This window comes from Melozone crissalis, unplaced genomic scaffold, assembly GCF_028551555.1.
Source record: "Melozone crissalis strain CALT ecotype California unplaced genomic scaffold, PUWL_Pcris_2 ptg000023l_1, whole genome shotgun sequence".
In the NCBI taxonomy this organism is placed as follows: Eukaryota; Metazoa; Chordata; class Aves; order Passeriformes; family Passerellidae; genus Melozone; species Melozone crissalis.
This window is the reverse complement of record NW_026535801.1, coordinates 25,118,003-25,136,306: the sequence shown is the minus strand read 5'-3', so window position 1 is coordinate 25,136,306 and position 18,304 is coordinate 25,118,003. Positions and strand designations below refer to the sequence as shown.

General features: G+C 39.0%; 1 protein-coding gene across 4 annotated transcripts in view; it reads right to left on the bottom strand.

The window, feature by feature from the left end:
- The window catches only part of RBMS1 (RNA binding motif single stranded interacting protein 1), a 143,096-nt gene that overhangs the window by 53,119 nt on the left and 71,673 nt on the right, over nt 1-18,304 (bottom strand). For 3 of the 4 annotated variants that reach the window (XM_054277934.1, XM_054277937.1, XM_054277938.1), the window contains exon 2: nt 12,187-12,362. In XM_054277934.1, the coding sequence (XP_054133909.1) occupies nt 12,187-12,362 (176 nt within the window). The remainder of the gene's footprint in view (nt 1-12,186; nt 12,363-18,304) is intronic. The other variant, XM_054277936.1, reaches the window with a different exon arrangement.

Genomic DNA, 18,304 nt, shown 5'->3' with positions numbered 1-18,304 from the left:
TTTGGCAGTGTGCCCAAGGAAGCAGTTGGATCACTGGGCTTCACAGAGAAGAACACAGATGATAGAGGTTAATCCTGGCCTAGCAGGGAAAACCCAACCCAAAAGTATTTGTGCAAAGGAGGGCGTCAGCTGGGCTCAGAGAAAATTAAGATCCTCCAGTTTGCTGCATCAACTGCAAACCTCGACGGAAACTACATTAAGCAGAATAAGATACACAGTCAAAAGTTTCTTAAAAGGAGCATCTGTGGGAGTTTCACAAACCCAGAACATCAGCAGCCACAGAAGGAATTAGTCGAAAAACCACATTCTTACACAGAATCAAGAAAAATCAATCAAACACTGCATGACTGCAAAGTTGATAGGCAAGCTTAAAGTCAGTAAAGCCAATCCATTATCACCACCTTTCTTGAACATACTCAGCATTACATGCCAGCAAGGAAGCTTGTATGACATGATCACAGTGTTTCTGGGCTTTACAGACCTTTTTGTTTCAGAGAGCCTGAGATGACTATTTCTTTGCCTGCAAGAGGGCAGCAGAACAAGCTTTTCTCTTAGGAGTGATAAAGTACTACAGGAAAGAAGCTGTAACTTCTGAGGATGAATCTCCATGCCTACACTTCAGGTTTTAAAATAGTTAGTTTTCTAATTTTTCCAATCAATTTAATTAAAAAAGATGCTTAAAGCAATTCAAGTAGAAACTTTAAAACACTTTATATAAAAACCACTCAGAGGCAGGGAAATAGAATGGATACAATTATCACATAGGAAAGGACTGAGACTGGAAAGAGCAAAGGCTATACCCAGTGTCAGAGAGCCGCCCCCTAGTAAAGAGTTAAACAGTCTCTAGGTCACTCTAAAGTCTTTCCTGCACACCCTCAGCTCACTGCATATCGGAAACGCTGTGTGGGAAGGCCAGGGAAATAAACTCACAGACCAAGTATGACTCAGACTGCAGTAATTTAATGATACTTTTATTCCCTTAAATTATCTTTGGGATTAAAAGAATCCACACCCTTAACATGGAACCAAATCACAATGAAAGGAAGAAACCACAAATTAACAGATCTTAGCGTTAACAAAAGGTATCTAGAAACAATTAATTATTAATGGCAAGGAGCGAAACTTCTCCTAGAACATACTATATGGTCAGAACAGCAGAAGGTGAAGAATTTGAGCCCCAGTCAGATGTTCTTCTGAAAGCCTAGTGAGGATGATCTCAGTAACAGGAATGTCAGAGAACTGCCTGCCAAAAAAATAAAGGAGAACTGTCATAGCCAAATGCTGACCTCTACCACTAGGGGAAAGCAACTTGAGAGAAACAGCCTCACATTTCCTCCATCACTGAAGAAGTTGAACTCAAGAGCTGTCAAATCTCTTTGGCACAAGCATGAACAGAAGTATTGAGTCCTAAAGAAGGCAGAACACCAGTGACCCAAATCCAAATACAAATCTAGCAAAATTCTTGAAGGGAAATTAAATTTCTTGTAAATTCTCCCCCCTGAAAAAAGCAAAAGTTTGGAAAAAACACTAGTGAGCAGAAGAAAGCAATGCCCTCAGAACTCCCTCCTGACTATAACACACAATTCTGAAAATTTACTCTTTCCTCTGCACTTTAAGCTGCCTCCCCATCTCTCACTTATGGAAAGGACAAAACAAGGCACAGTAACTACCAGAAAATGATGAACGAATCTAAGATGCCCTAAAGGCACTCAGATATTTTCTATCACAAGGACTTGAAAAATCTTCATAGAGAGAAACAAATTAACTTCCCCTTTTTCATGGCAAAAAATTAACTGATTTTGTTGTAGTGATATAAATAGCAGTGGATGCCCTTTTCAGTAGAGTTTCTATTAGTATATCATTATAACATTCTAAAGAATTGAGCATCTGGCTTCACAGCTATATATTTAGATGTACTCTGCTCTGTTTCTAATTAAACTGCATTTTTTTTTTAAATCCCATGAGATAAAGAAATGAACAATGTTCCCAAAAACCTATATTCACTACTAGGATACCGTTCAGTAACCAGTTACCTTTAAAAGTCAAGTTTTGCTTCTGCTCACCTTTCAGCTACATCCAGACCAGTGAGCCTCTGCTCCTCAGATTATCACCTCGATCTCAGTTCAAGTGTTAGATGGGAAACAATTACCAGTGGCAGTCAGAGTTGTCCCCTCTTCCTGGAAGGGCCACTCTTTTAAAAAATATTTAATGACATTTGTGAAACTGCATAATTCAGAGTGAGTGTCCTAGACTTCAGAGAGAATTAACAAATATATAATTAAGAAATAAATAAAATGTGAGGAAAAAACCTTCAGAATTTCCCATGGAATAAAGTAATATGCAATTCACTTGGGAAGAACAGAGGACTGGGACATGTTCTTGTGTATTTTTAAAATGTCATAACTCTGAATATTTGGAAGATGTTCAAAAAGAATTGATCCTAATTTACATTTAAAATGTACATTCATGCTGAGGCCTTTGTGTGATGATGGCCTTTTCAGCAGCAGTCCTGGCACAACAGTCTTTCACTGCTAGTACTGTACCTCTGTTCTGAAATGTGGAAGCCCTGTAAGCTGTCACAGAGAAAAAGGAACAGAGAGCAAGACTTTCCCTCTCATTATTTGAGATCTTCAAAATGTAGCACACAGACTTTTGGCAACAAATAAGCCTTAGCAATAAAACTTAAGACAAAGCCTTCCATACAATAAAAAACATGTAGCTTCAAGTATGGGAAATGTAAGAGTTTAAATACAGGATCTCTGGGGAGGAGGAGAGGAAAGACAAATTATTTACAAAGAGACCTTTCCAGATCAACAGTACCACAAGCAGTGATGAGGAAAGGAAATGCACACTGCTACATCAGCTCGGCTGGATACCCCACCATGCTGATACCCTCAGGCCTTGAAGGGAAAGAGTCTCTCTTCTCTCTGCCAAATATCTTCTCCAGAACTCAGCCAAGACATTCAGGCTTAACACAGGGGAGATTTCTGCCTGGGGTACTGCACAGCACAGGTTGAAAAGAAAAAGAAACCACAGTGCAGTGCCAAAAGAACCAGACATCGTGAAGTTCATCTGGCACTCAGCACCACAAAGCTCAGCCCTCACCACCAGACGAATCCTCCCTGCACACTCTGGAGCAGGGAGTGATTCCCAGCCCTGGCTGGCAGCAGGAGCAGCGGGTCCTGGGTGCTCTGGGCTTCCCAGGATCAGGGCTCTGGGAGCACACGGCACACAGACAGCTTCAGTCAAGCTTGCCATCATCTCTGGGGCATGGGGAAGCATTTCTGTTTGTGAGCACAGCAGTCTCTTTGGGCTTTGATACATACACTAAATGAAATTATATACTGAACTATAAAACTGTGCTTGTCTCCGCACTCCAAAAACTCTTCAGTTACCCTTTCAGCAAAGTCCTTGAAACCAGAAGTAAGTAATTTAGATCTTTTTTAAGTCTTTAGATTTATTTCTGACATGAAGAGTTTGAAAATAAAAGATTTGAGGTTTCTCATATATCTTTACTACCCTGTATGCAGCTCCTTTCTTACCATTTTAGATCTTTTATTAACACAACACGTATTTCAGTATTGCATTCACTCAGACGTTAAAGTCCTTATTAATGCAACAGAATAATTGTTGATACTTTGAGAAGACTTGTGAAAGCTTATTAGTGACTGCACGTAAGCCAAAAAGCAGCACTAGGATTAGAAATATTAATAATGTGTAAAACCTAAGCCCACAATGTTTTCCTAGGAAAAATACTGACTCAGACTCTGTCTTCTAAAGATATAAAATTACACAACTGCACAGAATATGGAAAACAAGCATTTAAGAAGAGCACACATTTTAGGCCAACATATTTCAGTTAAGATGTCCAAAATGATCAGTTAATTAAATCTAATTATTTATATCCAAAAGTGAAGTTACACACATTTTGGGGGGTAATTTTTATCTTCTGGTAAAATAAGTAAGAGAAGAAATGGAAATGTAAGGTGCAGGACAGGAGTATATACTAGAACATATTTCTTCCACTGCAATTTATTCTGTAAATTATTAACTCAACTCACACAGGTTATTTCAAGTAGAATATTTGTACTAGTAACTGTGTCAAAACACACCCCAGATTGAAGTATTTTCTTTTTGAGTTTTCACTTGTGATTTTTTTCTCTGTGTCCATTTATCATAACAATATCAACATTCAAATTAAAACTTGACTTTTTTTCCAAGGTACAGCACATCTATCTACAAAGATCAGACACTTAAATGATGAAATGTTAATTCTTCTCTCAGTAACCCTTTAATGATTTAATTTTCTACAGAGTTTGTCTGAGCCTTGAGTAAGGCAACTGCTCAAATTGAACTGAGGCAGCTAATATTTTCTGAATGCCGAAACACGGTAAAATTTTAGGAGTTGGGGGAAAAAATTGAGGATCAAGTCTTAATATTCAGTGGAGGTTTTTTTAAAGATAAACACTGTTTTCTCTATTTCCTCAGTTACACATTTCATTGGAGGTAGCAAGATCTGAATTAAATTAATTAATGATATTTAACTAGTTTACCAATATTTGCTACTGCTTTCATTCTGCAGGTAAATATGAGTATTTATTATGTGGGTTGCAAATTGTTAAAGGCTGTTGTTTGTCAACCCAAAATGTAGCTCAGCAATGATGTGGGTAAAAAAAGGTTAAAAGGTTTTAAAAAAAAAATGAGTGGCCTTATAACATGTCAACATCAGGAGTTAGCATTCGAGAAATAAGAGCTAAGCAGAATGAACCTTTAGCAAACAAAGTCAAGACTTCACAAGATTTCTACAAGTTTTGTGATAACAGGGTATTGGGTCATTGGATATAAGAATCTGCTTGCAAATACTGATCCTGATTTCTGCTCTGAATGGTTTCCTGAAGAAAAGGACAAGCTTGATGTAAGCACACTGAGGCAAAACCAACTTGGGCTCTAAGCTGAGTCAATTCTGGACTGGTTTCTGACTGAGACGCCTGCCTAAGAGGTCTCTGACAGAAGGGGCAGTTTTTGGCATCATGGAACCCACCAAAAAGCCTGATTAGTACTTGTTAACATTTTTATTAGTCCACTGGAATTAAACTGACCCCTTCAAAATGTTCTTGAATTACTGGTTATGCCAGTGAGTAACTGCTGCTATTGCTTCCCATCTGCATCAGGTCCCAGCCATTGTGGAGCTGGGGACTGGGACCCTGATCAAAGACATTCCAACAGCTGCCACTGGACACTTCATTCCTGCAGCTCTGTGGTTGCATCTCTGCACAGCAAATACCCAGCCCCGCACTACCAAATCAGCTTTTTGATTTCCAAGAAGAGATCTTAAATGGTGGTAACTTTTACCAAATCTGTTTTCCCAGTATTCCTTTTACAAGCAGCTGCGGCTGAAACATTCCTTCCACTCTCTTCTCCTCCCTCGCCCCCACTTCCTCAAGGAAATTCCATGGGATCACCATTCCTCTGGCCCCACACTGCAACAAAACTCTCATCTCCCAGGGGACAGGGAGTTTTGCAATCACTGGATCTCCACATCTGCGAGCACAGGCAAACACAGAGTTCCTTTGCAGTTCTCTATTTGGATTACTTGTTTTTTAAACAATGTGCTCAGGGGAACTGTTTTTAAGTTAGGCTAAGTGAAATACTGACTTAGAAAAACCACAATCTTTGCTTAATAAAAAAATTGAAAGAGAAAATTAAAAGTATATTTGTTTTAAATTTGAGGCATGTTAAGAGACTATCTGCATCTGGAGGACAGGACAACTTTTCTACTTTTCTCTCAACTGCAATTTCCCTGAAAATATCTATGAGTCCCTAATAACATTCAACATGAAAGCATTACTGTAAAAAAACACCCTGGAACTTCTCAGAGAGAACTACAGCGTAGATTTCATTTGATCATGAATGTAAAGTTGTCTGAATTTTATTTCTAGCTAAATAAAGTCCAAATATTGAGGGGAAGATAGAGAGTCTTCCTTCACATCATGCCAGGCTAGACACTTCATGACATGACTGCTGAGATCTGTTGCTAAACAATAAAAAGGAAACATTTAAACCAAACATCACATCTCCAGGCCAATCACAGTTCCCATGGCATACCAAGCAAATGCCTTGCTACGTGTGGCAGTCAAGCCCTGGCAAAAAGGAGCATTTCAGCCTTCACATCAGGCCTACATCTCTCCGGTGCATCTGGCAAAAGGAACATACAATAATGAATTCTATTTCTTTTCAGCTGTAGAAATGGGATACATATTTTTGACAGGAACCTCCCAGGAACCTCACCAGCTCAGACAGAAGCCAGCAGAGCCGGTTTACACACCACAGTGGCAGGCCACTCCTCCTCTGACAGTCCGTCTGGTTGAGAAACTGGGTGCATCAGCTGGGCAAAACACAGTGGAGATCAGCTTAATCTGGTCCCAGGGTTCCTGTGGGTGTTTCTCTACTGTGTTCCACACCACTGCACAGGCAACAGCATTGGCACAACCAATGAAAGCATCCAGGGAGCACACCTTCACCATCCCTGGGGGTACATTTTCTCTGAAGAGCAAAACTGAGTGAAAAGTGCAGTTAAGGAAAACCTACTGCAGCTAACACAAACCCCAAACCATGCCACATTCCTTGAACAGGGAATAAAGGTAAAACATGATGCTGGTATTATACAAACAAGCTGAACAGTACAAATCACTTACTGCTCAATCACTAAGGAATCTCTCTCCTCCTAGAACCAAATATTATTTTGTAAACCTGGTGTTATTTATTCAGATGTGTATGCAATCATACTGTTTTTAAAAATGCACACATAACTCTGAAAAAAAGAAATTTGCAGAGGGCTTCTTTCTACCCTAAAAGCTAGAACAATAGATAGGCTCCTACTACAAAACAATCAGGATTAATACTGTTCTCAAAGGGAACAGTTTCAGAGACACTGATGTATCACATTTAATTATATGACATGAAATCCTATTCCACATAATTATGAATGCAATACCTCACTGCAGCCAGCAAACCATGAAAGAAAAATGCAAGAAAAATGGAGAAAAAGGGGAAAAGGAATAAAAAAAAAATACTTTAAAGAGAATTGGAGAAGTTTGCTTTGAAAACTTCCATTCCACTTCCACTTAGCCACTTAGGGGTTGTGTTCATGTGCTATAACTATTTCTAAGCAGCAATGACCTGCCCAGATCACTCTCCCAAGGAGTTAAATGCAAGAGATATTCAGACTATTTTCTAAAGTCCAGCCTTTTTTTTTTTCTAATGAGATATGCTGAGTAAAATTAACAAATTTCTTGATCTAAAGTGACCACAGTGATGCCAGCTCCCTGCTACATTAAATGTCTGAGCTCCAGTTCACCTCTTTTCAGTCCTAAGTATGTTTGAAGGAGATGAGAAATGGCAACATGGGAGAGGTCACAATTACACAGCAAAGAACATGGAAACATTAATATACTAATGAATGTCACATGACAATGAAAATACGTCCTGTATTAAGAACAGGGAATTGAAACAACTTCCAAGTTATCTTGCCTCAAAACAGGGAAACATCAGAGTATATAACTAAGTATGTTTTGGAAACAAAGCTGTATATCACATCTGGGTCATATGTTTCAACAAAACCATTAGCCTGCCAGTTGTTTTAGCTATGCCTGTGTTCATGATGCTGAGTATTTGGCAAGGAACCCTAAATTACTCTCTCAGCAAGACAGGTGATTTCAGAAAGCACATATGCAAAGGCAGCCACTGCAAAGTTCTGCTTCTGTGTGCAGACCATCCTGGCACAGAACAAAGGCCTGCTGTGGTAATTCTATATTTTGTTATCCTAAAGCAGCTGCTTTGCTTAATGTAATCCCATTAAAAACCCACAATATGACCCTACAGTGATAACTTAAGGAGGAAGACCAACTAAGTGAAACTGTCCAAAGGAAAAAGCGATTTCAAAAATATCATATAGACTACAAACAGCTTGATACAAGCAGCAGAGTGTGAGAAAACAGCCTGGAAGGGAAAATACCAAAGGGTGGGCTGACCAAATGATTTATGCTGAACTGAACAGAGGAGACTTGGGTTAAGCCTCAAAGCTTGAAATCTCACCCAGGGACTGGGGATTGTCAGGAGGATGAAGGGTCTGCTGCATCATCCTCATTTAATGATGTACACTTCACAAAAGGAGGTTTTTGAAGAAACGGCATTACACAGACACAATGCTGCTGCAGGCCAGCAAGTAAATCATAAGCTAGACAATGGAAAGTACAGGGCTTTGGAACCATGTGGCTTCAGCATAAAGGTCATCCTCAGCAAAGCACAGTGCTTAGTGAGAGTCTGGAAAGCACCTAGAAAACATGTCAAAGCAAGTTACAAACTCCTGGCTGAATCTGCTAAGACCCAATCACGTAAGTCCCTAATCAGATAAGCAGGCTCAACAATTTCAGTGAATAACTGGAATGGACTTAATCTTGCATCTTCAGATCCAGATATTCAATGTCACCAATAAGAAAATACAGTTAAAGCCTAAATAATATATTCAAAACCCATCTGTAGAGCTGAAGAAAGCATATCAAGTACTGACATCCACACCAGGAGAAGGGAGTGCAATTAGGCATGGCTGAAGTAAACACTGCTTCAGCAACCCTGTCAAACCAGCTCTTCATGGCAGAGGCTTGCTCAGTGCAGCAGATCCCATGCAATGGCACTCCATGGTTGTGAAAAGAAACCACACAGCAGAGTCAGGCAGCTTCCTGCAGACTTTCCCAAACCTCACTGGCTCCTGTCCTCTGCTCCTGTCCTATTTAGCTGATTGCTAAATAGGACAGGAGCAGAGGACAGGAGCCACTGCATGGATTGCTTTGCCTGCTCCCACATCCCTGATGGGAAGCTCTTATGGCCAGGGCTGACTCACATCATGTCCCCCTGACACTCCTCTGGTTCTGGGCTGACTGTTATGACATCCTTGTGACAAACAATACCTACTTCAGTCCTCCCCACACTTCTGCCTCTGGCACAACTGATATGAAGAAATTTGGTTTCTCAATGCAGAACTGGAGTAGCAGGCTCAAGTTTGAATGAACTACTCAGAAATATGGCAGCTTCAGTTCCCACACAAAAGCCAGAAATATGCTCTGAAAAACGGCCGTGCTCCCAAGCCCTCACAACAAAAACATAATGTGTTCTTTTCAACCAGGAAAAGAGGAAAAGAGCTTCTCCTGATAGAAAAACAGAAATGACCAATCAGTTGAAGGTGGAGACAGATTTGTAGACACGTATACCGGCAAATTGTGCTCTTGCCAGGAAAATACTTTTCCACAAAGCTGCTGAACGTTTGTTCACTATGTTCATAAATACTGCACAGCTGTGCTACAACAGGAGAGCAAGCCCAATGCTTCCATAATTGATAAGGGGTTTTTCTAGTGATTCACCAAAAAGAATTAAACAAAGTAAAAACGTGGCCAAAATTAGCACTGCTGTCGTGAGAAGAACAATGCAAATCCTGACTAAATCAAATAAAACTCACAGTATAACAATCTCCCCCACAAGCAATCTGTAGATTATTTGAGCTTGTATTCTGAGGGATTCTATCAAAAGCAATCTTTCTCTACCATAACCACCACTAAAAGTAACTTTTCAGTAGAGCATATATGATACAAGTCCATGACGATCAGAAGGAAAAATCTCTGCAGATGGGATGTTTCTGGTACTTGCAGTGACATTGATGCTTTTCAACCATTATTTCCTCAACCCACAGGTGTTTCTCTGTCTTGTCTGACATCAGCCAAAAGGCACAAAACAAGCCAGTGATCTTTTTATGTACATCCACCAAAAGCTGCTTATTGCCAACTAGCAAGATCATTTCTACAAAATGCAGAGCAGCCTTTCTATCTATTCTTAGCACGAAGCACTGCAGGGGACACCCTCTTAGGATACCAAGACCCACTTTATATGGAGAAAGGGAGCTAAAACTACTCTAAAAGCCTCTCAGTAAAATCTTAGGAATTTGGAAAGAGACAAAAAAAATATTTCAGAGACCTGGAGTAAGCAACAGTCTCTTCATTGACTTCTGTGCATCCAAGATTCTATTCTCCATTTATTTTGTATTTTCTCAGCTTAAACAATGAACACGGCAGGTTCACTTGGAAGAATATCTTGCCCTCTACATCCTAGAAGCTTAGGCAGATTTACAAGAAAGAAAAGGTTTGCATCTGAAACTTCCCATGGTCTTCAAAAGTGGATTACTGAGCTCAGTGAACAGGGAGAGAGCTGCCATTTCTATCTTACTGCCAAATCCAGTTAGTTGCTCAGGGATTATGTTGTCCTACCTAAAGTTTCTGGACATCTCACTTGCTTCCTGAGCAGAAATGGAGAATGGAGACAATCTCCTTTCCTCTTAGGTAAAATTCTTAGAAGGAAATATCTCACAGGAATAAATGTCATAACCTTCCATGTCCGTAAATTCACATCAGAACTGATTTAACAAGTTCATGGCTGAAGTTTTTGCCTGTTCTTTATTTATACAATTCATACTATTCCAACTACAATTATATATTGAACAGCAACAACAAAATCAGAATATTTGGTTATTTAAGAGGAAGAGGACCAGTTACAGCAAATTATTAAAAATATTTTTTCTAGGCTGTTCATGCATCAATGATATCTGAGACTGTGCAAACCAAAATGTCTTCAGAAAGAGATTAAGAAGCTATAGTAACCACTGCACAAATGGTAGCTACTGGGGTGGTTCCAGTGCAAAATAACCTTACAGCTCTGTCCTAACATAACATGAGTGCACAGGCCAAGGTTTCTTCATCAGTTCAAGAGACAAAAACGGGAAGGAAAATCCACTTCTGTAAAACATGCATTTGCAACTAAAATTCAAGTTACAAGAGGTCATTGTCACATAGGGAGCTGTAAAAATGCTTAATTTATCAACAAGCCTTTTCAAAGATTGATTATCTATTCTCTTCTCTACAAAACACAAGGATTTCATTTGCTGTTGGAGAAATAAGCAAATAGAATTTTTTTTCTTTTAAGATCTGAGGGCAAGCTGTTTTTAATATACACTAAGATGACTTCTACGTGACTGCTACCCTGAAAGTCCATTTTTTTTAAATTAAAAAAAGAAAATCTCGTCTATAAATTAGTTATCAAATTTTTTTTGCAGTATTCAAAACCAAAAGTACTTCACATAAGCTTGGATCCAAAATTTACATTTTGCTATCAATTTTTCTTACTTGTGTTGTGCTCTATTTTTGTATCTATTTACTTATCTGCTAAATGAAACATAAAATTATTTTTTAAATTTCAGCAGTGGCATTAAATTCAAATCTTAGTAATTCTTCATCCAAAATAGACAGATTTGGATGTTTTCCTACATGTAGTATTGAAAATTTATCTGAGTACTTTTGATTTCAAAATAATCCAGACAGTGCACTATGAATTTCAGAAGTACTACGACATTGTAAAAGTCCAGTAAAACATTTAAGGCAGGTGATTTTAAACAGTGTACAAAAAACCCAATTGCAGAGTCTTTTGACATATAACCCATATTTGAAAGTAAGAGGCATGTGTTGCTGTAAAAATTCAAAAATAGAACAAATAACTCTCTTTAGCAAAAAAATTCTTAGGTTAACAAGATTGCCTAAAAGCCCTCTGCTAAACCAAGTCTATCCAGAACTTCAGCCACTAGACGGGATTCTTACATGGACCAGCTATTTCTAATCTTAAAAACAACTGTGCAGCAAAGTACAGCCATAAATTAGTCTGAAACTAGGATAAGCCTTCAAATGCACATTGTAGTTCACAGTGATTCAGAACAATTACTCAAGTTTGTATCAACAGATTATCTTAGCAGTGAACAGAAGAGACCCTCTATGCAGGTTCTCAATAGCAAGTTTCATATTTAGGTATTAATTTTATCTGTGATTTCAGCAGCACAATGGGTAATCACAGCTTTTACAAAAGCAGTGGGTTGCTTCAGTTCACCACTGTATTCTCACTTTCTGTGCTTTGCCAAAGCATCAAACAATCTTTTCCTTCTCATTGCCAACAAAGTTGAAACCTGCCACCATATCACAGCATGAAGCAGTTTATGTATCTGGTTTTCTTCCCTCATAATCCAAACACTCATCTTGGGTACCTACTACAAGCTTGTAAGGTACGACATTATAATTTACATTTAAACGTTGTACTTACGGTTGGCATAGTTTTACCAGGTCCTGATCAGTGGTGTTTGGAGGCAGTGCTCTGATGTAAAGGTTAGTTTTACTTAATTGATCCCATCCTGAGTTGCTGCTGCTACTACTGTTGTTATTACTGCTGGTGGTGCTGGGACTAGGAGGAGCCATTGGATGGGCTGGTACAATGGACTGCTGCAAAAGAAAAAGCAAGTTAGAGTAGAGTACAGGCAGCAATCACAGCATGCACATCAGCTCATCTACAGCAGCCTGCTTACCATGGGGAGCACAGTGCTCAACCTGTTCCTAATTACCCACGGATTTTAAATACAACTGCTTTCACATCACACTTGGGACAGGATTCACAGGCATATCCTAATATCTCCAACCACCACTTGATGCACGACACAGGGTCAAATTATATATAACCTCCACTGAGTATTACTCAAAGGATTTTATCACTCTTCATTGTGTCATCTCATGTGAAAATGAAATAGCAACTATTGTTTCTTTAGGTTCCAGCACATACAAATAGTCATCACTATGACTATTTCACATGTCAAATTGTGGCAGGCACAAAGACCATGCTCCTTCCTTAATCTATCAAAAAATACAAAAATAATTAGGAGCCTCTTTTCTATCTCTTCTGGATTTTAGTACATCATATAATACTGCTATTATTTTTTTACAGATAGATAACGAGCACAGATAGCTTAAGAAAAATACTTTATGAATGGTGTGCCTTGGGAGAACTTTCATACTGCTGTCTGTCTCCATATTTGTGGATTACTTCACAATTATCAAGAAAAAGGCTCTATATAATGGCAAAAAATTCAAGTTTCAAAAGGAGAAAAGCACAGAAGCACTTCTACCTACTCCTAAAGGTATCTAACCCTATTGCTCTTGCAATCAGACCCCAATGGAACATTAAAACATCCTAGAAGAAATGTACAGTAAAGAAATCATTTGCATTAAGAGAAGTACAGCAGGGCACTGTACAAAAAGTACTATGAACCTGTCTGTGGTGTTGTAAGAGAGGAATACTTTAAAAAATATATGCTAGAGAACTGAAATTGCCTGTAAACATCTTGAGACTCCATGGTTTTCGCTGACAAAGTGGCTGCATGTGGCTCCTTTCCTGCAAAAGCCTGAGGTTCCACCACAAACTCATAGAGCTGCCCCGTGAATACAGAGGAAAGGCACAGGAGGGGGAAAAAATAAATTGGAATATAAAGTGAGATGCCAATGTAGACTCACTTGTTCCCACCCTAGTGCCACCCTGTTCCTTGGATTAGTACAAACAGTTGTATGGCCACAAACTGAACCCAAAAATGATCTTCCCTGATCTGGTACACCACATGTGGGCTTTGCACTACGCAAAAGCTTTGGCTGTCACAAGGCAGGGAGCAGGAATGTGAAGGCAGAGAGGAAAGGATTAGAGTTTACTTCTGTTTAGAGCACTCATGAAACTACACGCAAGAAAAGTGAAACTATTTTGGAGATAACCTCAAGAAATTGGAATGGACGTGTGAGTGGGAGAAAAGTACAAAGGCATGTCTTATATCAGATACTTTATGGTAATTATGTGTTTCTTTTTTGTGCTTTCCTAGGAAGGTTTTGAAATCTTCCAATTTGGCATGTTGCAAAGTTTATTATGCAGCTATAATGGCCTGGAACAGCCAACTGCAAAACTTGCTATAAAATCAACATTGATAAGCAGTAACATTGCTGCTGCCCAATTTAATTGAACTGAAAATTACAAAAAGGAATGAAATACATTCCTGATCATTTAGCATTTCATAACTAAGTATCAATATTTCATTGCCATAGGGTTAGAGATTTTTGTTGTTTTTAATAAAGATTTTTAGAAACATCAAATCACTTCCAAAATATTAATATTTGGAATTGAAGCACTGATCTAGAATTTCTTCCAGGGAAAAAGATTAAATGCTCCCTTCCAAGTTTGCAATGGAAACACTGACGGATTTTAACAATAGTAGCACAAGTCAGTCTGTCAGACCACTCTTCTTCCAGTAATGCCAGGCAATTATTTTTAGGGTTACAAGCAATGCAGAATGACAGAGCAACTAGTTTCAAAACATTTTCACAACAGAACAAACTTAGTCTGGCACAGTGAAATTCTCTTCAAAAAGCCTTCAGTGAAGTTCTCAAAATGCAAACAGTGATCAAATGCAAAACTGCTCTGTTTACAGTTTCAAAATGTGCACGTACAGCTGCCAAAAAACTCAACATACACATACCTGTCTTCATCTAAACTGGTTTATTTCTAAGTTACAATGAAAGGCTAAGAGCCTCTATTAAGTTTTTCAGTATCTTTGGTTTGGTTTTGCTTTTATTTCTTACAGTGTTTTTCCCTTAAAATCTTTATTTTTCTATGTTATGAAGAACTGGAGTTTTGTAAAATCTTGTTACCAGCTGGCCAAAGGCAGGAGAGGAAAATGTGTGTCTGTATGTAGAGAGAGCAGGAATCCTAATTCTGTCTGTCTGTAAAACATAAACACTCCATTCTGAGAAATTTAAACTTCTATTTAAACGTGAAGAAGTTCTAGTGCCAGTGGTCATATTCAAACACGATGGGAATGTAAATGGGACTATAGTTGTCTTCCTCAGTTTACAGACAGGTTTTCCAGTGCTTCCAGAGAGACTCATACCTTCACAAGCCTTAAAGGCTTTACAAAACCCATGTGCTGAGTGTCCTGCAGCTCTCAAAGCCTGCAGCCCAACGACAGCCAGCCATTAAAGGGACAGTGACATCTTAAGCCATACAACTAAAACACGTTTTTTACATTAAAACTTTAATTTTAAATTCTGAATCACTTTTTCCGCTCTGTTCTTCATCGACGACTACTTATAAAAACTAAATTATAGAGGTCCCTCTGTTGTTCAAAAGGGACTTTTTTTCCAGTTCTCTTGCTGCAAAGGGTTGGTTGGCAGCGCAGCCGCGGCGCCGTGACCGCGCTGGCGGAGCCTCCTACGCTGCCAGCGCGGGCCAGAGCAGAGTTTGTCTGCTGGCCGAGTTGCATCACCTCCCCAAACAACATCAGCCAGGCCGATAAAAGCTCTCTTCTGCCTGCACAGCTGCATCCACACCTGGGCTTTCGCCAGCATATTGATGTCAGCGGGGATGTATGACTTTTTTCCACACCCCTGGCTGATACACAGTGCTTTGCTGGCAAGACATTCTGCAGTGGAGACCTGGCCAAAGTTTGGGGTTGTTTGTTTAGAAACAGCTTTCACAAACCTTAACTGAGTGCTCGGTCTAAAACCTGAAATAAAACTTGAGAAGTTTTGGGTTACAAACTGTAGTTTCTGCTAAAAATTCGTATCAAAAATTGTTCTGAAGTTTTTACTATATGGACCTCACAATAATCTGCAATATTGCAACATCTACAAAAATACATTTATTAATTTTTCTTCATAATCATTGCATCTTAAATTAAAACATAGAACTCAAGGATAGGAGGAATAAATGTAGGCAACAGAATGTTATTTCTTGTGGCAATATTCCTGTTTACAAGAAATACCACTGTCACACTGGTTTGCCATTTCCTCCTCAGTTTTCACTCCAAGAGGTAATTAGTGATCGTTCTTTTTACACAGCAGTTTCCTTCCTGTCATCTTCAGCAAACATCTAAGCAAAAAAGGCCAGTGACAGAATAATCAGCTCATCTGTGCTATGATCTCCCCAGCCCATTCTGGAGTCAGCTGTGAGGAGCCTGCTCTCTGAGACACCTTCCCTCCAGCCCTCCACAGCAATGGGAAAACCACAGGTACTTATTAGGAAAACTAAAAGCTCAGTGACTGAACAGTCCCCATGAAGTGCCTTAAAACAAGGAGAATTGTTTGCCTGTGTTTCATTCTCAATATAAACTCCAAATGGGAATAACTGCAAGTACTGAAAACCAGCTGGAGAATACACTCATCTTACATGAGCCATTCCTGTCTTTCTTATAAACCATTCTATGCTTAAGGACTGTAAATAAGTCAGAGCGGGATTTTGTCTCCCTAAGAACAGAAGAATCCCTTTGCTGTCAATAGATAGAAAAAAAAAATAAAAAACAAACCAAAACGGAATAACCCCAAGAAATTCCTTTGACCTGGGGGTTGGGAGATACTGATCCCTGCTGCCTTCAGACTACAGAATTCCGAAAGAACTTCAACAAGTAGAAGATAACTTAGACAATGACTCCCAAGTCATTGTCCCAAAACAGAGTATGATCGCTACAGTAGCACTCTATTTAAGTCTCTTTGTGCAACAAAATATGCATATAAAGTTATGTAACATGTTAGTATTTAATTATGAGTTTAATCACTCAGCCAAAATTCCTAATGGGAAAAGTACCATGACTTTTAACAACAAAGTTCTCACACATCTACTCTAAATTCAAACCATAAATTGCAGCCTACATTAACTATCAGATTTAGCCAGAATTGCTACTTGGATCATCTCATAGCATCAAAATCTTATCAGCAGTGTTTCCCTAGCCTTGCTCAGGCGACTAAGCTACAAGCACCTGCTTACCCAGCCTGACTTTGCCTAACCTCCCTGATTTTGAAAGCAGCACCTTCAGTAAATGGCAGTGATATAAAAATTATCATGCATTCTCTGTGGATGTGTGCAACAGTGAGGAAAAGTATTAAATCTGGATTTAATTTTTGCTAAATTGGGCCTTGCTTGTTTATTTATTAATCTACCTAACACTTTAGGTTAGAGAGAGCTTTACATGTACAATGAAAGCATGGGCTAAGTAGAATAGAAAATGCCATACCTAGTGAAGCAAGTCACTGCAACACTTTGTGTACAGCTTAGGAAATAAGAACTCATTTGGAATTAAATCATGTCCCTAGAAGAAAGAAGAACTCCAAGTGTTTGACAGAAATGAGTGTTCATGGATGAAGACAGTTGCTTTATTACCTTTCTTTAAATAAGGTAACATTAAACCTTGATCACTTATTCTAAGCCAGCAAAGCGACAGCTGCAGCGGAGATGCCATTTTGAGTGTCCTGCACTATTCTGCTTCATGTTTTTCCTCATCATGTCTGAAACATTACACCAAGCAAAACTGAATTTCTGGAGACCTCTCCAAGTTCAATTCTCAGTGGACATGAGTCAACCAGTAGAAACTGAAAGCTTTGCTGCTGCTTTACTCATCTCTCCTGCCTTAGGGTAGCTTCTCCAATTGCTCTTCTTTAGTCTGTAAGCACTTGTCACAGAAAGATTCAACAACCAAATCGAAGCATTTTCAGCATGACACCAGTAGAAAGAGTACCTCAGAAGCTCCAGACTTCTGTTGAAAATCTCCTCAGGCAGGAAAACCCTGATACCTGCTCCCTTTTTCTCCTTTAAACTACTGCCCACAACTTCTCCTTGCATGGGTGAAAAACATGATCTCATAGTGACACTGTAAGAGTCAACAGGACTATTCCAGAAAGGGCTGGTGAACTGCACAAGGCAGAAACTATGGATATTGTGTTTTGTGAACAGAGTTATTTGCATACTGAGGATGCAAGGCTATTCCATCTTTCTTAAGGTGTTAGTGGTTCAGCCACACGGAGCAGAAACAACTGCTGAGAAGATGTGGGACCCTGAGGGTGGATGCTGGCATTGGGCACAGGCTCTGCCTGTTACAAATCACAGGCAAACCAGGAGCACCTGGAGATCCAGGCCTGTGTTTCTCCCAAAAACCCTGCTCTAAATGTTCCATATTTTGGTATGAAAGTACTATACCCAGAATACTACAGCTGGGATTACAGCAATGATGAACTGCAATAAAGAGAAGGAAAATTAAGTAATCAATGAAAAAAACATATACTGAACAGGGAAGCTTCCTTGCCTTAATAGATAAGTTTTAACAGGAGCTTTACAAGACAAAAAAAATATAGGGTTATACCTTTTTTCTTGCCTGTATTTTACAGCCAAGTCCTATGAAAACTGTTTTTCTAAATACAGATAAGTCTTTTTCATACTAAAAGGAAACAAAACCGTAGGTGGATATCATCATGCATCTATGAAAATAATACAGAAAAAGTTATTTTCACTCTGATATTTGTTTTTAGTTAATACTCTCTTTCCTCTTTGTTGTACTTCAACTAATTTGAACCAATTTGCCAGTAAG